Below are 19,403 nucleotides of genomic sequence, written 5' to 3' on the forward strand. Positions count from 1 at the left end.
AAGATCCCATATCAAGTTGCTCACTTAACTCCACCTATCAATGAGATCAAATTAGCAATGTGAGTTCATGACAACAGTTACTGTTGATATATGTCTCATACACAACATTCGAATGTATTCATGCCAAATTGGACTTAAACATACCAAAGTCTGATTAATTTGTAAGCAACAACACTAAACTACTCGCTAGTCTAATGACCCTGAAATTTGTTTGTGCTACTGCTGCTCACAAGCTTTATATTCCTAAATATGCAGGTTATTCGTAAATGTCAAGTACACTTGAAAATTTGTACTGCATATTAAGCATCTCATTGAACTAACAAAGACACTAGTACAAAAGCTTTTCTATTGGGCTGAAAACCATTCTAAAAATAGAAAGTATGCACAAATTGGGAATATCTTGGCATGCTAGTGTGACCTTACAATTGGGTGGCGAATATTAGTAAAATAAGATTATTAATTCTAGGGGGTTAATGTTAATGGAAACTAAAGCCACTTCAATGTTTCATCGACAAAACCATGGGTTTTTTCATGGTTAATTGTCATGCCCAAAATTTACAGGGGCAAAAACACAACTACAATTTTTTTTGAAAGGTAAACTTATGAAATCACATAAAGAACTACACATTGTCAATAAGGTTATCATTTGGTTAGGATTTTCGGAATTCCTATCTCTATTTTCATAAGGTTGCAACATACTAACCGAAGTGATTTCTAATTAGGTTGGATGAAAGTTTAATTTGAGTTAGCATCATGAATCAGAAGATTCAATTCGAGGATACAACACCTATAAGTTAGTGAGAGAAACCCTAATTCTATCAAGGCCTTAATAATGACATTTATTAAGGTTTGTCAATTATGTCATAGAGGCCAGGTCGCAATCCTTTCAGACATAGGTTCATCATAGCATTATTTTGAGTAACATAATTGAGTTTATAGATACATATGATTTTGATCTCTGCATCTAGGGTAGGGCAATGATATATGTTATCCTTGTTATAAATGTACACACATTTATTTATCATGTCATGGTTTGGACTATAGGCTATACTCGTTGTCAAAAGAGCTATGGTACAAGGATAATGACCTCACTAAGATACCTGGATTTTAGCGCATGTGGGAACATGATATGAGGTGGATCAAACATACTGCACTTCATTGGGCTATGGTGCCAACTTGCTTCTCATTTAATAAAGCATGTATAATCATTACATTATATATATTATAGTGACAATTACTCTATTACTATATATTATATGTTTAATCTTCGGTTCAAACATTTACATTTAAAACCCTATGTATACTTTCACTCCACTTGATTTACTCACCTTCCTATCCCGGATCTACTCCCTAAATATCTCTATGGCATGTGCATTTAGGGCATTGATTCATACATGAATTATGTGAGTATCTCTTTGGTTGATTAAACATATGTACCTAAATACTTTAGATTTAATACTCGTTACATGTGCATTTTTTATCATACAAGAATATGTATAAATATATATCGCATTATATAGGATCTAACCACATCCAGTGGATGTCATAATTATATAAATTTTATATAATATTGACAATTAAACAAGATATATCTAAAGATGAGTCCAAAGCCTACACAGTGTAAATAGGGTCATTTGCATATATTAACTAATCGTTGATAATATCCTTCATGTAATAATTTCAACACATACTATACATATTAAATGCAATAACTATACTTTATGGTGTGAACAATATGTTTTATATTGTCAAAAGTTTATCATGTGTACATATGTATATCTTACTGGATACATGTATACCTAACAAATACTACGAAGATTGTACCAATACTAAGTCATCTCACCCCTTTTCGTCTATCTACTAATCATTTTGAATAACCACTAACTATTCACTAATACTACTAACTAATGCAATATATTTATGTATAACTTGATCATGTCTTACTTCTACATGTCTTACATTATGAGATATCTTTTAATAACTATAATTATTATCTGAACTATACTAATCTACTAAATAATTTTATATAAGATTTATTAATATATACCATAACTAGAAGGATGGCTCGATTTTGGTCAGGAATCAGAGGATGGAGGTAACGGTTGAGACCATTGCGGAGGCTACTGGGTTGGATTTGGACGGGATGAATTTCTACAGGGAAAGGAAGATATTGGACAAGGCAATTGATGATTTTGTTGAGACTGAACAGGAAAGAAACCGTCTGGTTAAGATAGGTACTTCTTACTTTAACCTGGCTTCTGTGTCTCGTTTGTGGCGGTTTATTTTCTTTGTCATTATGGAATATGTAACTTTGGATGGTCGATATACCAAATTGTATGGTTATCACTTTGTGCTTGCAAATCATTTTCGACATAATATTAGGGTGAATTTTCCTTTCTACTTGTTGCAATCTCTTGCAATTTCTATTCAAGCCATTTAGCATGACCTAATTGGGGAACATATATGTCATGAAGGGCTTATGGTTTTGATCATGAATGTGCTCAAATCTAAAAAAATCTAGAAACCAAGGAATTTTAAATTGGAAGATCAAGATACGGAAGGGAGTATTCAAGAAAAAGGCTATGACTCTGATACACAAGATGAGGCTGAAGGAGGTCTAGGTAGCCCTAAAATTGGTTCTGGTGGCAGCAAATAAGAAAAAGAAGAAGAATATTGAGAAGGAGGATTCTGACCGGGAGAGGGAAAGTGATTTTGTTGAAGAAATTGTTCGCGAGCACATCAAAAATAGGGGAGGCAGTAAAAGTAAAGGTAAGGGTTGTCTAGATGAGAGAGAGTCTATGCATTCTGATGATGAGCCTTTGGCTCATCGCTTAGAGAGGAAAAGGAAGCCTGTGCGGTATCAGGTCAATAAAAGTGCTAAGAAAGTTAAAGATGATTCTGATGCTGATATTGATGAGCAGGGATCTAAATCTGAAGGGGTGATAGTGGGTTAGGGTTTTCTAAAGGTATTTTTGGCAACCTGGGCTCTATTCGGAAGGACATAGGCATCTTAAAGCATAAAATGTTTTTGCTTAACAAGGAAATGGAACAATTTTCTAAAACGGCAAGAGGGGAAAGAACTCTAGGACAACATATTGACAAGCTCTCGGAGGTCATAGGAAATACTGAAGAAGTAAAAAATTTGATGCATAAGATTCCTATGTTGGAAGCTAAACAGAGGGTTATGGACAAGGATATTAGTAGTGTCCAGGGGAAGGTGTCAAAACTTGAATCCAGACTAGGCAACATGGACAAACAACTTAAGCAAATGGTGGAAAATGTTTCTACCTTCTTGAAGAAGAATGTGGCAGGTAAAGACCAGGACTCTCCCTTGGTGGCTGATTCTCAAGGACCAAGTACGCGTACCTGGGCCCATTTGAAGAAGATTGAGGAAACCAGTAGGAGAGACGAGGTCAAAGCTGCTGCTAAAACCATGCATTCTTTGGTTGACTAGGCGGTGAATCTAATCAACACTCCTTAGCTGGTCGGTTGCTATTCCTTTGCTGGACTTTTGCTGTTTTTTCCAGCACTGTCCTCTGTGACCTCTTTTTTGTTGTCTGAGGTTTGTTTCATGCTTGGTCTTGGTTTCTTTTCTTTGCAATTCTTTTCTCTTGTTTGTTTCCAGAACTTTGTTGTTGTATAGGTTTCGGGTCCTTTAAAACCTGCTTTTACTTAATCAAAACATATATACTAAGAACCCTATAATAATTGCATTACCCAATATATACTAACTAATTTTCAAACACTACTACTAACTATCTACTATGAGTTAATAACTCTATTAACTAGCCATTCAGTTCTATTTATTTACCAGCCAGTAGTAACCTATATTATTATCACCTTAAATATTTATACTCTAATCCCTAATTATTATATTTGATATATACTATATTACTATAAAATACCACCCATATGGCTTATATAACTTGCCACATAATACTTATCCTGTCCACTTTACTATTAGCTAGTTTGATTAATCTTACTATTTACTGCTATCTTCTAACCCATGCAATCACTAACTATTCCATTTACTCTAACCACCACTCACTATTTAATAATAAACACTGACTGTACCCCATCACTTGCCTACTTTCTATTTAGCTGACCCCTCTGCTAACTATTTACTTTTAACTAACCTAATCACCCATATAACCCACACAATATCCCTAATTCCACTAATCTCACATGGGTGGCAGCATGTCAGGGGGGTCTGAGCTAGTGCGTGGGAATGTACTAGGCGTGGAGTTGGGCGCTTGGTATGAGTTAATGGGGAGGAGTGGGCTGCCAACCCAAAGGGGTCCACTCGCTCCCTTTTCAAAAGTTTAATATGTTTTGTTTTATTTTATTCCAATGTGGTGAAATAAGTCCCTTGTCATGTGCTCGATACTTAGGGTGCTAGACATGGGTATAGGCTCTTTCACGTATTGAATGTATATGTATTTTTCTGAAGGCTCGTCACGTGACTTTGATGGGGCTCGTCTTTGATATTATACTCTTTTTTTGTGTGTGTGTGTGTGTGTGTGTGTGTTTGTGTGTTGATTTTAATGAGACAAGATACTAGGAGAATATTCTGGTTGAATATTTTAATGAACTGTATTTGTCTTAGATTGTGAGTTATTTTGTCTCACCCCCATACAAATTGTAGAGGATTAAATGTATACTTCCATATTTTGGGTTTGTTGTGTATGCTTGTACAATGATTTCCATTTAGTATGTCTTCCTTACTCAAGTATTGTAATATGGAACTTGAATATAGTATTGTATTTAATGCCAATGCTACATTCTGATTAATGTTTCAAGCTATATGTACTAATGAAACTATTGGGATTACAATTGAGTTTCAAGGTTGGAGGAATTAAACTTCATCCCTACATAACTACTATGAATCTATTTGCACATTACCAATACACTACGCAGATCAATTACAAGTTTAAGTATGGTTCGAATTCAATTTTCTCAATCATTACATGAGTTCAAGGAGCATAGTCCCAACATATGCATATGTATTTCCAAATGAACATAGAGTGCCATTGAACAACTTCTTAGTAAGATTTCTTGCAACATTTCACAGTGATGTACATAAAATGAAGATCTCCTTTTTACAATACAATACACTGCAGACATGAATGAAGGGTGCATCTTTACAATGCAATATTCAATAATATAGAGAGAGATCTCATCCATTTAAATTCATTACACAATGACATATCCCATTCCTTGCTTCATCAACACATGGGGTAACCCTAGATTATTCTTTAAACCAATGAGCACAAAACCTGCAAATATAGGCCTCCAAAGAGACCACCCTTGAGCTTGGGGAAACAAGGCTCAAACGGGATACCACACACAATTTTGTAATGTATAAACACCACAATGCAACACTTGAACAATCCCAACCAAAGGCTTTCACAATGGTTCACAAATGGAACCATGAACATAGGGTGAAGGTGGGCTTTTCAAAGAGGAGACTTTCCATATCAAACAATATTCGCAATAAGCAATTTCCATGCCCTTTTGGGGCTTTCACAATCATCCTCCTCTTCACAGTGAATTCCCAAACACACTACCATCAACTATAGCTTCCTTGGAGCCTATACTCCTTAAACTTCCTCTCTCCACCATACTTCCCTTATCATTCCCAAAGCAAGATATGAATGATTATTGCTACAATGGAGCCCATACTCCAAGGCTCTCAACTACATTGTCAAGCCGAGCTAAGCCCCTTCACCCTCGACTTACTCTTCCCTTCCCAAAGGGTGAGTGAAGTCTTGACACCCATAAACAACACTCATATCCAAAAACGAAGGAAATAAGAGCCAAGAAAAACAATGCAACCAATCCTCATGTACATCACAATACAACGCAATGCAATTTATGTACAATATGAACTCACACTCCTTCATGCTCATGAATGCAACATCATTATGCAAGTTTTCAAGAAAAATAACTACATGGGCCAGAAGCACCAACCTTAGTCCCATGCAAATGGTCATGAAAGTTGAAGAAGAGCTCCCTCACTATCTAAAAATAGGCATAACATAAGCCTTCCTTACTTACATCATTGTCTTCTTCTAGAATTATAGCCTTGACCAACTAGGAGAGTGTGGAAGAAGTCATTTGACACTCCAATTTCGAATTGCTTTGAAAGTGACTTGTTTGGAGGGTCTCCTAAGCCATCTAAACCAACTTGTGGTGAGATTTGGACCCCCAAACCACACTATTATCATGTGGGCACTAGTTTTTCACCAAAATAACCCCCTAGGACCACTTTTTGATCTCCAAAAGTCAATAGGAAGTTGGAATTCGAATCTCAAATGGATGGAGACTTCTCCTAACATTTTTCCATGTGAGGCTAACTTGGGTACTACATTGGGGTTAGGTTGCTTCTTGCCAAAGCCCTAAATGACATGTCATCTACACATGGACAATACAAGTGTCAAGTGACAAATTAAAACACATTACAGTTCACAATGACATGTCTCTAATTGTTCTTTAAATTAAATCCATCACACACATATAATTCATAGTTACGAAAAGAAAACACGTTACAATGAGGTTTTGAATCTTCCAAAGGTTCAAACTTGGTCTAACAATGTTCACATCAGTTTGAGCCTTTCTTCCCTGATTTAATTCCATGCACATTAAACTCAAGCATTAGTAGTCCAAGGAAAATTATATAAAAATACACATATATATGCATAACAATTCAATATTGCATAATTCCCATTAATTACCATATTCATTTATCACATGTGACTTTCCTTTCTAATCATTTTCATAAGGAATATTCAAAACATTGTAATATCAAAATCTGCATATCAACATTAATCTCTATTTAACATAGTCAAATTAACATTCTAAATATCAGCATAATCCATTTTCTAGCATAGCAGTTTAACATTGAATCCTAACCATTGAATCATTAAGCATGTGAACTACGTCTTAGTACATATCATAAGCTAAAATCCTAGCATTACATTTTAACATTTCAAGCGTCTCTGCAAATCAGTTTGAATCAAAATAGTGAAATACTGAAAACATTTATCACCAATCATTAAAACATATAAGTTAGGTCCTACAACATAAGTGAGTGTCATCATAAATGCAAGTATTAAAGTAACTTAATCATAAAAGTCTTTGTCTATCTAGATCAAGAGTGTGTCAAAACATTAGTCACGAAATGTCAAAATGTGATGTCATTTATGTTATGATAGGTCGGGGTGAGGCCTCACATTAATGGTCCTAAAACGACTATAGTACACAATTAGTTTAAGTTTAAATTTTTTTATTTTTAAAAATGTTATTAAGATATGACATTGTTTGCCTAGGTTGCAAAGCCTAGTGGTATCTAATTGTACTTGGTCCTAGTACAATGGTATGTGTACTAGGGGAAGGGGATATTATGATAATAGATAGTTTATGTTATCTCTGCTTCGTATCTAATAGTTATCTATATTAATCTTTGGCAAATATTAGAATGTTTTTAATATTTAGTTAACTGTAGTTATTTGTTAGCTTTCTTCAGCTGTCTTTATAGACCTCTCAGTCTCTATTAATAACAAACAAATGCTTTCCAATTACTTCGTAATATGGTATCAAAACCAATATTCTAAATTTTTCTAAAATAATTATAATTTCTTGGTTGAAATTATTTGCCTTTTATTTTTGAAATTATTTACATGCATATTTGCTTCCAACTCTCTCTATAATCTGACAAGGGTTTTTGTTCTAAGAGATCTAAATCTGCCGAGTTCGATTCTTTGTGGGTTTTTTGAGAGCTCATTTGGGTTGTCAGATTTTTTTGGGTCCCTCGATTTTCTATCAAGCCGATCTAGAAACTGACAACATGTTCTTTTTGGGTTTCTTGAACTCTCTTTTGGGCTACCCTTCAAATTTTCTAGGTCTACTTGGATGCTGTTTGCATGTGATGCTTTACCTTGCAAAGTCTCGTGTTTTGACTCCAAAATTCTGGTGGGTTTTCATAAGTTTTTTCCTCAAAATAAAAATAAAAATTTTGATGGGTTTTCATATTTTTTTTCCCTAAAAAATTTTCTTATAGGTTTCTATAAATTTTCCCTTAAAATTTTTTAATTCTGTAATTCACAAAGTTGTGTGGGATTCCTTTGTGCGTTTGTAATTTTTTCCTCAAAAATTATTTGTTGGGTTTTATCATTTTTTCCAAAAAAAATGAAGCTTTGTATTGTCATGTTTTGATTTTTTTTTCACCTCAAAAATCATGTTGGGTTTTGATTGATTTATCACCTCAAAAATCATGTTAGGATTTTTCAAATTTCTCCTAAAAATCATAACTTTTTGTGGTTTGTTTTGGAGCATTATGTTCATCTGCAAAGTTTTGGAGCATTATCCAAAGTACCATCAACAGTCTTATCAGCAAACATTCTTTGCTCCAGATTCAAAATGCTCTTGGAAAAAGAACAATCAATGCAACTATTACCACAAGTATGGGCACATTAAGGTTGAATGTCGGAAGCACTTAACTGCCCTATTTAGGCAATTTGGTTCGCAGCCCAAAGTGAACAGTGAGGAGTCCCTTGAGTAGACAGAGTTTGCCTTTTACGCTTTTTTATAGCTTTGTGCTCTGGATGGATTAACCATTAAGGGAGGGTATTACGATAATAGATAGTTTCTATTATCTCTATTTAGTATCTAATGGTTATCTATTGTAATTTTCTGTAAATATTAGACTGTTTCTAATATTTAGTTAGCTGTAGTTATTTGTTAGCTTTCTTTAACTTTCTTTTAGCTATAATAGAATATTTCAATTCTTTATGATTGTTTCCTAAGGAAACATTGCTTTATTTTTTTGTATATATAGACCTCTCGCTCTCTATTAATAACAAGCAAATATTTTCCAATTACTTCGTAATAGGGGATCTTGTATTTGGTAACTTTGATTTACATCCATCCTTGCACATAGACTTCAAGTCATTTTCATGCTCATGACAATTATATTTCTGTATTTGCTAGAAGCTATTCACGTGTTCTGAAAACAATGTTGTTGTATCTGTAGATTATATATTATACAGGTTCAAGTTCCATGCCAATATTTATCTTTCTTTCAATTCTTGATCAATTTGAAGTTAGTTCTTGTCTATTGTCAAGAATATTTTGTAAATTTGTATTCAATGTATATATTCTTTCTCACATTTTGTTAGTGCATCAAAATTATAATATCTAGTACCCACAGAGCAACAGTCTTGTCATATGATGTTTATCAGCATGCTTACCTCCTGTCTTTATGCCTCTTGTTTATGTCTTGTGTCACTCTCAAAATACATTCTATGAAATTTATTTCTAGCTGATGTTTACACAATATTTTAAGCTTCAAAATACATTCTATGAAATTTATTTCTAGCTGATGTTTACACAATATTTTAAGCTGTGCTTGATATGCTTCAACTTGTCTTTGACTTATGCATGGCTATGAACTTGCCACAACTTACTGGACTTTGTAAAGCTTAATGGAAGAACAGTGTTTTTTACTTAGTCCTGCACATACTTATAATGTTTATTTAAAAAAATTTCTAGGTACTCAGATAGATGGAGAGCCTATCATAAAGTTACCACCAAAAACTGTTACCTTAAAGAAAATTGAGTTCTCTTTGGAAGAGCGTGAATTCTATCAGAAACTTGAGATAGACTCTCAAGCTCGATTCAAGGTCTGTGATATTTATGTTAATAGTGTTGTAATTTTCACCGTGATATTGTGTTTAAGGTGTAAAGAATTCTTGTATTGCATTTGAAATAAAATATTTTATGTTACCAGTCTTGGACTTTCATTGTAGCATCATGTCCATTGTAACATAAGCTTAATGCACTTTTTGGATTGGGACAAATCATATTATTCAGGATTTTGGTTGTACTTTCTGTTTCAAAAATTAACTTAAATGGTATGCGGAACGACTGTGTATACCCTTGTTACCAGTTGTAATTGTGTAATTTTAGTTTGAATAACATCAAGGATCAAGCAATTTAAACTTATAATTAAGGATTTGTTTATTTTTGTTTTGTATGGTCAAAAACATCCTTGTTTAGATTAAGTTGCAGAGCTCATGCAATGATGATTTACAAAGAGTCAAAATCTAGATTTTTGTTTACAACTCAATGTTCACTAAAATATTAATTATTTATTAATGTAGTATGTTATCTTCATCAATTTTCAGCTTTACATTTAATGCAGTTGGATGCATAAGTAGATGATTAATTTTTTCGTTTGATATTCAAGTTTAAGCTGCTCAGTTGACTTGTTGCTTACTTTCATATCTGAAAATTTTATGCCATAAACATAGAGTTTGAATGATGGTAACATAAAATATGATGCTAATTTGTCACATGTTTGACTGATTTAAAACACACTGTATGATTTTATGTAGTTAGGATAATCAGAGAACACTGGTAAACAATGCCTCTAGAGATTGTTTAACCATTGCAAATATTAAACAGGGCATAAAAAGGTTTGCAGGAATAAAGACACAGGATATATATGGGTCGTTATGGTAAATTGATGTTGTATTAAACAAAGGAGATTAAAGCTCTTTAAATAGATTTTGAAAGATGATGTTTCTATTATGAAACAATTATGAAACCATTAAAGAAACATTACAATATTCTAATCCCTCCCTTAATGGTCATCATCTAACTACCCTACAGAAGACTGTACATGTCTTGTGGTCATATATTCTTCAGAACATTCAGCTGTTGTTGAAACCGTCTTTGGATCTACAGAATGTCAATGACCAAGCGTAGCCAAAACTTGTCTTGCAAGAATAGAGAAGGCTGTCCTCAACTTCAGAATGCTCTGTAACAAGAGACAAGGGCCTGTTGCTGTTTCTGCAACTCAGATGAGTCTGCTACTAATAAACCCTCCCAGAATCTGCAAAACTTTTGACCATAAATCATTACAAAATTGTCCAACCTGATGTTGGATAACAAAGCTGTTTTGTGAGGAAAAAATTATAAACCCAGAATAATTTATAGGGTGAAAATCCATCAAAAATTTTGAAGGGAAAAATTATGAAAACCCATCAGAAATTTTTGAAGGGGAAAATAATGAGAGCCCATGAATTTTGTTATGAGGAAAATAGAGATGAAAACCCATCAGAGAAACTTTTATCAGGCAAAACATGAGACTTAGTGTGGTAAAACAACATATGCTAGAACATTCTACCTTCAGAAATCAGTCTCTTTTACTCAAATTAGGAAATCATGCAATCAAAACCCTTCACCAAGCTCGCGATTTTCATTAAAACTCTTCAAAAATGAACACACAAAATTCATAAAATACCTCCAATGATTTTTATTTTAAAATATCGAAAAACAGATTTCTTGGAAAAATTTCCATAGCAAAAGATTGAAAATTTATGAAGTCACATCAATCTGCTCTGGTATCATGTTATGGTAAATCAATCGTTGTATTTATCAGAGAAGATTAAATCACCTATCATAAATTTACAAAGACAATGTTTCTATTGTGAAACAATGGTGAACTAAAGACGAAATATGAATTGTATCTTTAATAATGTCACTTCAAAGGGTCTTCCAGAAAACTGGGCAACTAGCATTTCCCATTAATAGTGGTGATATATATTATTGTCAAACCCCTCTGTGGGAAGCATTTTGGAAGGATGGTTGAACACAACATTAGTAGTGGGCAGAAATAGAAGGAAAAAGACTATAGAGCAGGCTGATTTTAGACAAAAAAACATTCCACTATTGACCATAGTGCTTCCCTTAAGTTTTTGGTTGAGAAAATATAAAATACGAAAGGAGCGAGGTCTCTTGCTGTTTTGTAGATTTAAGAAAACCCTATGACATGATACCGCGTGACATATTATGGAATAGAATAGAGGAGCTGATGGCTCCAAATGTGCCTAGAGCTGCAGTACATAGTCTATATGAGCAAGTCAAAGCTGAAAACATAAGATTAGATGGAATGCCAAATGTTTTGGCAGTGTTATAGGTATCAAACAAGACTACTTCTTTTCTTGAAATTTTTTTGGGCTATATATTGACAAATTAGAAGCATCGCTAAGCAAGATTAGTGGAGAGGGAATCTGTTGGTAAATATTGTTGGTTTTTTAATTCAGAAATAAACATTAGCAACACAGAAAATAAATGAACAGAAGACAAAAAAATATCTTGGGAAAACCTTCCAACTTGAGAGGAAATCCCCAACCACACAAGTATAATTTATCTATGAAAGAATAGTAAATAGATTTACAATATACCCAAAATTAGGCCAAAAATGAAGCAATGATCATCAATTGTGTGATCTATAGACAATAAACAAATTGCATGTTTGATACCATCACTTGGAAAGAATATCAATCTATATTAGCAAATTCCTTCTTGAAGAATATAAATTTACCTTTCATTGTCGTACCGTTACAAAGTAAAGACCCTTTGATATCTTGACCCTTCATCGTCTTGACTCTTGATTCTTCAATTTGTTGTTCCTCCAAATTGAAGACCCTTAGATGTCTTTAATAAAATATAGGTTATTTACATTTTTGAAATATCCTAAGCTATGAAATTTGCAGAATTCACAACCACACAAATTTTACAAACCAAAATACAGCTCTTATTTGAATTAGAAAGTTGCAGATAGAATATGGATAGTAATTACATGCTTGAAGAGAACTTTCCCTTACATAGATTCACAGTAGAAAATGCCTTGCTATTTATAAGAGATTTATTACAGAAAGACAACTGAACAATAATAGTATGCGATGATCATACCAGAACCGGCCCCATCAGACAATAACAAATACCCTTGTGAAGATTGTATCAATCAGATTTGTAGACTTGATGCGCTCAGAAGTTTAGATAAAATACGGCAGGTGCTGCTATTTTATTTAAAGTTGCTCCTAAATCCTTCAAACTGTTTCCTGAATAGTTCTTTGCCCTTATCCGCCTGAAATTCATTACCAGCAGTCTGATCTGTACGTAATTCAAGGCACTTGATTGCTGTAATGAGTTTGCTGACTCTCCTGGTGTTTCGTCCAGAAGATTTTCCTCCCAGGGGTTTCGTCCTGAGAAGTTACGAAGTTACGCACAAATTGCAGATTGTAAAATAATAATAACTTGGCTCAATGAATCCTCCAAACCATAGTCGAAACCTTTAAATAAAATCTCCAGCCTCTAGAAGATTCCTCATCGGCAACTTAGGCAAATATTATAAGTTGTATTAATTATTAAATGACCCACACATTTAGTTGCCTAGGAGAAACAACTTAATAACTTGAATTGGCCTCAACTTAAGTTATATCTTTGAGTTATAATTTTGTAATCTCCCAACATTAGCTTTTTGGGCTAAGTCATGCATTATTTAATTACCCCCTTTATTAATTGATTAATTCTAGCCTAGGGAATGAGGATGGCTAGAATTTGACTCTCAATGGCCTGTCAAAAGAATGGGGACATTACAGTCCTCCCTTCCCAGAATTGCTGGTCCTCCAGCAATTGCAAGCTAGGATGCTGCAATATCTCTTCTCCTTCCCAAGTAGCGTCCTCAAGAGGTAGATTCTTCCACTTGATTAAATACTCTCAAACCATTTTATTTCTTAACCTCCTCTCTCTCCAGTCTACAATGCCTTCAGGGACTAAAACCAACTTCCCCTCTTCATCTAAAGGTGGCAACTCAGGAGAAGCAACTGCATGTTGACCTAAAGCCTTCTTGAGGCAGGAAACATGAAATACATTATGTATTTTGCTGCCTTTTGGCAACTCCAACTCATATGCAACCTCTCCTACTCTCTTCAAAATCCTGTAGGGCCCATAAAAATGTGGCTTCAACTTTTCTGCCCCGCTTATTTTCATCGTGGACTGTCTGTATGGCTGCAAGCGTAGGAAAACTATGTCTCCCACTTCGAAAGTCTGCTCAACTCGGTGCTTATCAGCATACATCTTTTGCTGGTTTTGGGCATGTTGTATGTTATCTTTGAGTGCTTTGAGAATGTCCTGATAGCTTTGCACAGTCTCCTTAGCTCGTGGGACCTTATTGTCATCAAATGCTAAATCCATAAATGATAAAGCTTCATATCCATACAAAGCTCTGAAAGGTGACATGCCAATGGACATGTGATAGGTGGTATTGTAGCAATACTCACCAAGATGGAGCCACCTCACCCAAGTACGTTGTTGTCTTGACACATAGTTTCGCAAATACCCTTCGATTCACTTATTAACTATTTTTGTCTGCCCGTTCGTTTGAGGATGGTAGTTGGTGCTGGTTGTCAATTCAGTTCCTACCAATTTGAACAATTCTTGCCAAAACATACTCATAAATTTGCTATCTCTATCACTTACAATGGTTTTGGGTAATTCGTGCAATCTGAAGATCTTCCTAAAAAATAACTCTGCAATCTGAAATGCTGAGGAGTCAATAGGGACAACAAAGAAGTGTGCGTACTTAGTGAGCCGATCAACTACCACAAAGATACAATCTTTCCCCTGCACATGTGGTAGTCCTGTGATAAAATCCATTGATACCCCTTCCTATTTCTGCTCAGGAATCGGCAAGGGTTGTAGTAGACCTGCAGGAAATGTGTGTCCTGATTTATTTTCTTGGCAAATCAAGCATTCTCTAACATGTTGGAATACATCATCCTTCAATCCTTTCCAGGTAAACCTCTCGTGAATTTGACAATAGGTTTTGAAGAAACCTAGGTGTCTTGCCATAGGTGAATCATGAAATGCCTCCAATATTTTCTTCTTCAGTTTGGAACCAGGTACAATATAGATTCTATTTTTAAAATAGATAATATCATCCATCATTGCATATCTGTCATCCTGCACCTTAGCATCAACAAGTTTACAAGCAAAAGAATTCTTTGAATATTCAACCAATAGCTGTGTCTTTCAGTTAGCTGCAATCTCTGTGAGGGAACAAAGGGTAGGTTTCCCAGAGAGAGCATCTACAACAATATTTTTCTTTCCTTTTACATACTCCCATCAAAATCATAGGCTTGAATCTTGCTTACCCATTTTTGTTGTCGCTCATTCAAATCCCTTTGTTCCAAGAAATACTTGAGATTGTTATGATCAGTACGCGCTATGAAACGAGTCCCAACCAGGTACTGCCTAAACTTGGCTAGCCATGCATGATCGCTAGCATTTCCTTATCATATGTGGAATAAAGTCTCTCATTGTCCCTCAATTTTTTGCTCTCGTAAGTGATCGGATGCTGGTTCTGCATCAACACTGCACCAATTCCTTGCCCCGATGAATCACACTCTAAGACAAATGGCTATGTGGAATTTGGAAGGGCCAACACTGGACATGAGCTCATAGCATCCTTAAGCTTATCAAAAGCTAACTGTGCACTTTTTGACCATGAGAACGCACCCTTCTTAGTCAAGTTAGTCAGTGGAGAAGCTAATTGAGAGAACCCACACACAAACCTTCTATAATATGAACATAGCCCCAAGAATCCTCTCAACTTAGATATGTTTTTAGGTGGTGGCCAATCCAAAATTGCTTGAATCTTTTCTTGATGTACTTTTACACCATCAGCGCCAATGATATGCCCCAGATATAAGATCTTTGTCATCCCAAATTCACACTTGAAGGCTTTTGCATAAAGTGACTGTGCCTTCATAATTCCCAATACCATGTCCAAATGCTGCAAATGGTCACTCCAAGTTCTGCTATAGATAAGGATATCATCAAAAAAGACCAAAACAAATTTCCTTAGTTGTTCTCGAAACACATGATTCATACAAGACTAAAATGTTGCTGGTGCATTTGTGAGTCCAAAGGGCATGACGAAGAACTCAAAATGCCCATAATGGCATCGAAAGGCAGTTTTGTGAATGTCCTCTTCTCTGACACGTATTTGATGATAACCAGAGTGTAGATCTATTTTGGAGAAGTGTACGGCCCCATGTAGTTCATCAATCAACTCATCGATCTTGGGTATAGGATACTTGTTTTTAATAGTTTTCTTATTCTATGCCCTGTAATCTATACACATGCGCATCGTCCCCTCTTTCTTCTTAAACAAAACTACCGATGAGGCAAGTGGGCTTGAACTGGGCCTGATATGACCCATACTAAGAAGCTCTTTAATTGTCTTCTCAATCTCCTCCTTAAAGTGACGGGGGTGCTGATAAGGTGTGGTGATCACAGGTTTTGAACCTTCTTCCATCTCAATCACATGTTCAAATCCTCTATCTGGTGGCCAACCAAGAGGTATGTCTCCAAAAACTATACTATGTTTATCTAACACTGTTTGTATGTGCACATGGTAATCTGGCTTTCTGTTGGAGACTGGTTTAGAAGAAATGAAACACTGTGCTCCCCAATCTACATCGCCATGCCTGAATAAGGCTTCCATCTTTCTAGCTAACACCACCCTAGGTCCACCATCTGCCATTGCCTTAAGTATTATCTTTTTCCCATTGACCATAAACTCTAGTTGCATCTATTTAAAGTCTTGAACATACTGTTCAAGTGATTCCAACCACTCCAATCCCAAAACAGCATCTAAATTACTAAGATTAATCACATAGAAATCCCCTATCAAAGTGTAGTCACCAAATTGTATATTGAGCTCTGAGCTGGGGAATTATCTTAGTGCAAGTCAATGGAAAACCATCAGCCACTATGACGTTGAATCCTGGAAACTCCTCAACCTGAAGCCCTCGCCTCTTTGCTAACCCCTCATCAATGAAGTTATGTGTGGCTCCGCTATCAACCAAACACACCATCCTTTGTCCCTTAAGAACACCCTTTAGTCTAAAAGGTCTGGTACGAGGAACTCCAAACAAAGTAACAATGCGTGGAATTTCCTTAGTTGTTGAGTCCTCCAGAAATATTTGAGGCTGATCTCCTTGATTAGAACACTCATCCATGCTATGATCCTGTTCTTCTTGTTCTTCATCTTCAGAAATCACTTCAATCAGATGTACCTTGCCTTTACCAAGGCAATGATGGCCAGGCTCCCATGGTTCTTTGCAATTAAAACATAACTTCTTCCTGCGAAGTTCATTCCTGGATTCCTGATCTGATTTTGGTGGGAAGTTCTTTTGTGTTCTGAAATTCTTTTGCTTTGACTGTGAACCGCTAAAGAATTTCTTTTGTGGTTGGAAGGGAGGTGTAGTTTCCAAGTCCAATGCTAGACCTATGGCATCGTGTAATGTGCTAGGCTTGTGAGCCTTCACCAACCCACGCAATCTGTCACTCAAGCCTTCAACAAATAGCATTGTAACACGCCTTTCTGTCATGTCAGGGACCATAACAGCAATTTTCTGAAACTCATTGATGTATGTTTCAACATGACCAGTCTGCTTAAGCTGAGCCAACTCCCTATAATAGACTTCCACATCTTTTCTGTCAAACCGGGCAATCAATTTGTTAACAAATTCTTCATAAGAGTGAATCAGTGCATGATCTTGAGAGACTAGCCCATGATGCCACCAGTCATGCTGCTCCTTCTAAATGCATTGTGGCAAATTGAATGGCCTTATCTTCTTCCATCGGTTTGAGAGACAAGAAGGTCTCAAGTTTGTGTATCCAAGATCTGGCACTCATTTGTCCACTGCCATCAAAAGTAGGTAGAGGGATTTTGTTCAATGCATCCTTATATTCAGCTGGCTGAGTACCAAATCTACCCTGTCCTCTAGGCCTTCCATCTTGCCTGTTCATGTGGAATCTAGCTTTCTCCTTCTGCTGATCCATAAACTGATTCAGATTCATTAACGTTCTAACCTGTTCCGGAAGTGCCATATAATCAGCATATGCAGCCAACACATCATCAGTTATATGGGTTTCTACCTCCGGTTTCTCTAGTGTTGTCTCTTCTTCATTTTGTCTGGGCAAGAAGGTAGGGCGTAGGGGTCTATCAGATCGTGTAGTCGTTGATCTAACAGCATTAGACCCTGCTCTGTCCTGGTTTTCATGTCTACTATTGGCCCGACTGGGTACACTACTCGATCTTCCAGACCTAGAACGACCCATCCTCAATTGACCCATGGCAGTGATCATTCGATCTTGGAATTGTTGCATCATCTGTTGTTGCTGCTGAGCAAAGGCTGTCAACAACTGATCCATTTGATTGTTTAAATCTCTAGGTGGTGATCCATCTCTTCTCTCACCCATTCCACCTTCAGCTGGTCTGATTTCTGATTCTTCTTGATGCCCAGATCTACTTCTAGTGTTATATCTGTGCATAGATTTCCTTTATTTTGACATGCAACCGCCAAATTCACCAAGAAACTAACATGCAAATTCACTAAACTGACATGCAGCGCTGAAATCTCAACAGGCTGGCAAGATCTCCAGCTCTGATACCACTGAAATATCCTAAGCTACGAAATTTGCAGAATTCACAACCACACAAATTTTACAAACCAAAATACAGCTCTTATTTGAATTAGAAAGTTGCTGAATTAGAAAGTTGCAGATAGAATATGGATATTAATTACATGCTTGAAGAGAACTTTCCCTTACATAGATTCACAGTAGAAAATGCCCTGCTATTTATAAGAGATTTATTACGGAAAGACAACTGAACAATAATAGTATGCGATGATCATACCAGAACCGGCCCCATCAGACAATAACAAATACCCTTGTGAAGATCGTATCAATCAGATTTGTAGACTTGATGCGCTTAGAAGTTTAGATAAAATACGGCAGGTGCTGCTATTTTATTTAAAGTTGCTCCTAAACCCTTCAAACTGTTTCCTGAATAGTTCTTTGCCCTTATCTGCCTGAAATTCATTACCAGCAGTCTGATCTGTATGTAATTCAAGGCACTTGATTGCTGTAATGAGTTTGCTGACTCTCCTGGGGTTTCGTCCAGAAGATTTTCCTTCCAGGGGTTTTGTCCTGAGAAGTTGCGCACAAATTGCAGATTGTAAAATAATAATAACTTGGCTCAATGAATCCTCCAAACCATAGACGAAGCCTTTAAATAAAATCTCCAGCCTCTAGAAGATTCCTCATCGGCAACTTAGGCAAATATTATAAGTTGTATTAATTATTAAATGACCCACACATTTAGTTGCCTAGGAGAAACAACTTAATAACTTGAATTGGCCTCAACTTAAGTTATATCTTTGAGTTATAATTTTGTAATCTCCCAACATTAGCTTTTTGGGCTAAGTCATGCATTATTTAATTATCCTCTTTATTAATTGATTAATTCTAGCCTAGGGAATGGGGATGGCTAGAATTTGACTCTCAATGGCCTGACAAAAGAATGGGGACATTACAATTTTCCAAATTTGGATGAAGATATATCTGAAAGCTATATCTTCAACACTCCCTCTTAGCTAGGGATGTATCTTTCCAGATATCCAAGTTGTAGAATCTCTCAATATGACATCTTTAGCTGCACCCATTTGTGAATTTTTTTATCATAGAATCTCTCAACATGA

The 19,403-nt window shown here is 35.7% G+C and overlaps 1 protein-coding gene across 4 annotated transcripts in view; it reads left to right on the forward strand.

Moving 5' to 3' along the window:
* LOC149547837 (helicase-like transcription factor CHR28) overlaps window positions 1-19,403 on the forward strand; it is an 83,839-nt gene that overhangs the window by 38,843 nt on the left and 25,593 nt on the right. For all 4 annotated transcript variants that reach the window (XM_089791880.1, XM_089791882.1, XM_089791881.1 and 1 more), the window contains one exon: window positions 9,550-9,680. In XM_089791880.1, the coding sequence (XP_089648006.1) occupies window positions 9,550-9,680 (131 nt within the window). The remainder of the gene's footprint in view (window positions 1-9,549; window positions 9,681-19,403) is intronic.

Source organism: Cupressus sempervirens, chromosome 7, assembly GCF_028749045.1.
Source record: "Cupressus sempervirens isolate cs-2001-9-10 chromosome 7, ASM2874904v1, whole genome shotgun sequence".
Taxonomy (NCBI): Eukaryota; Viridiplantae; Streptophyta; class Pinopsida; order Cupressales; family Cupressaceae; genus Cupressus; species Cupressus sempervirens.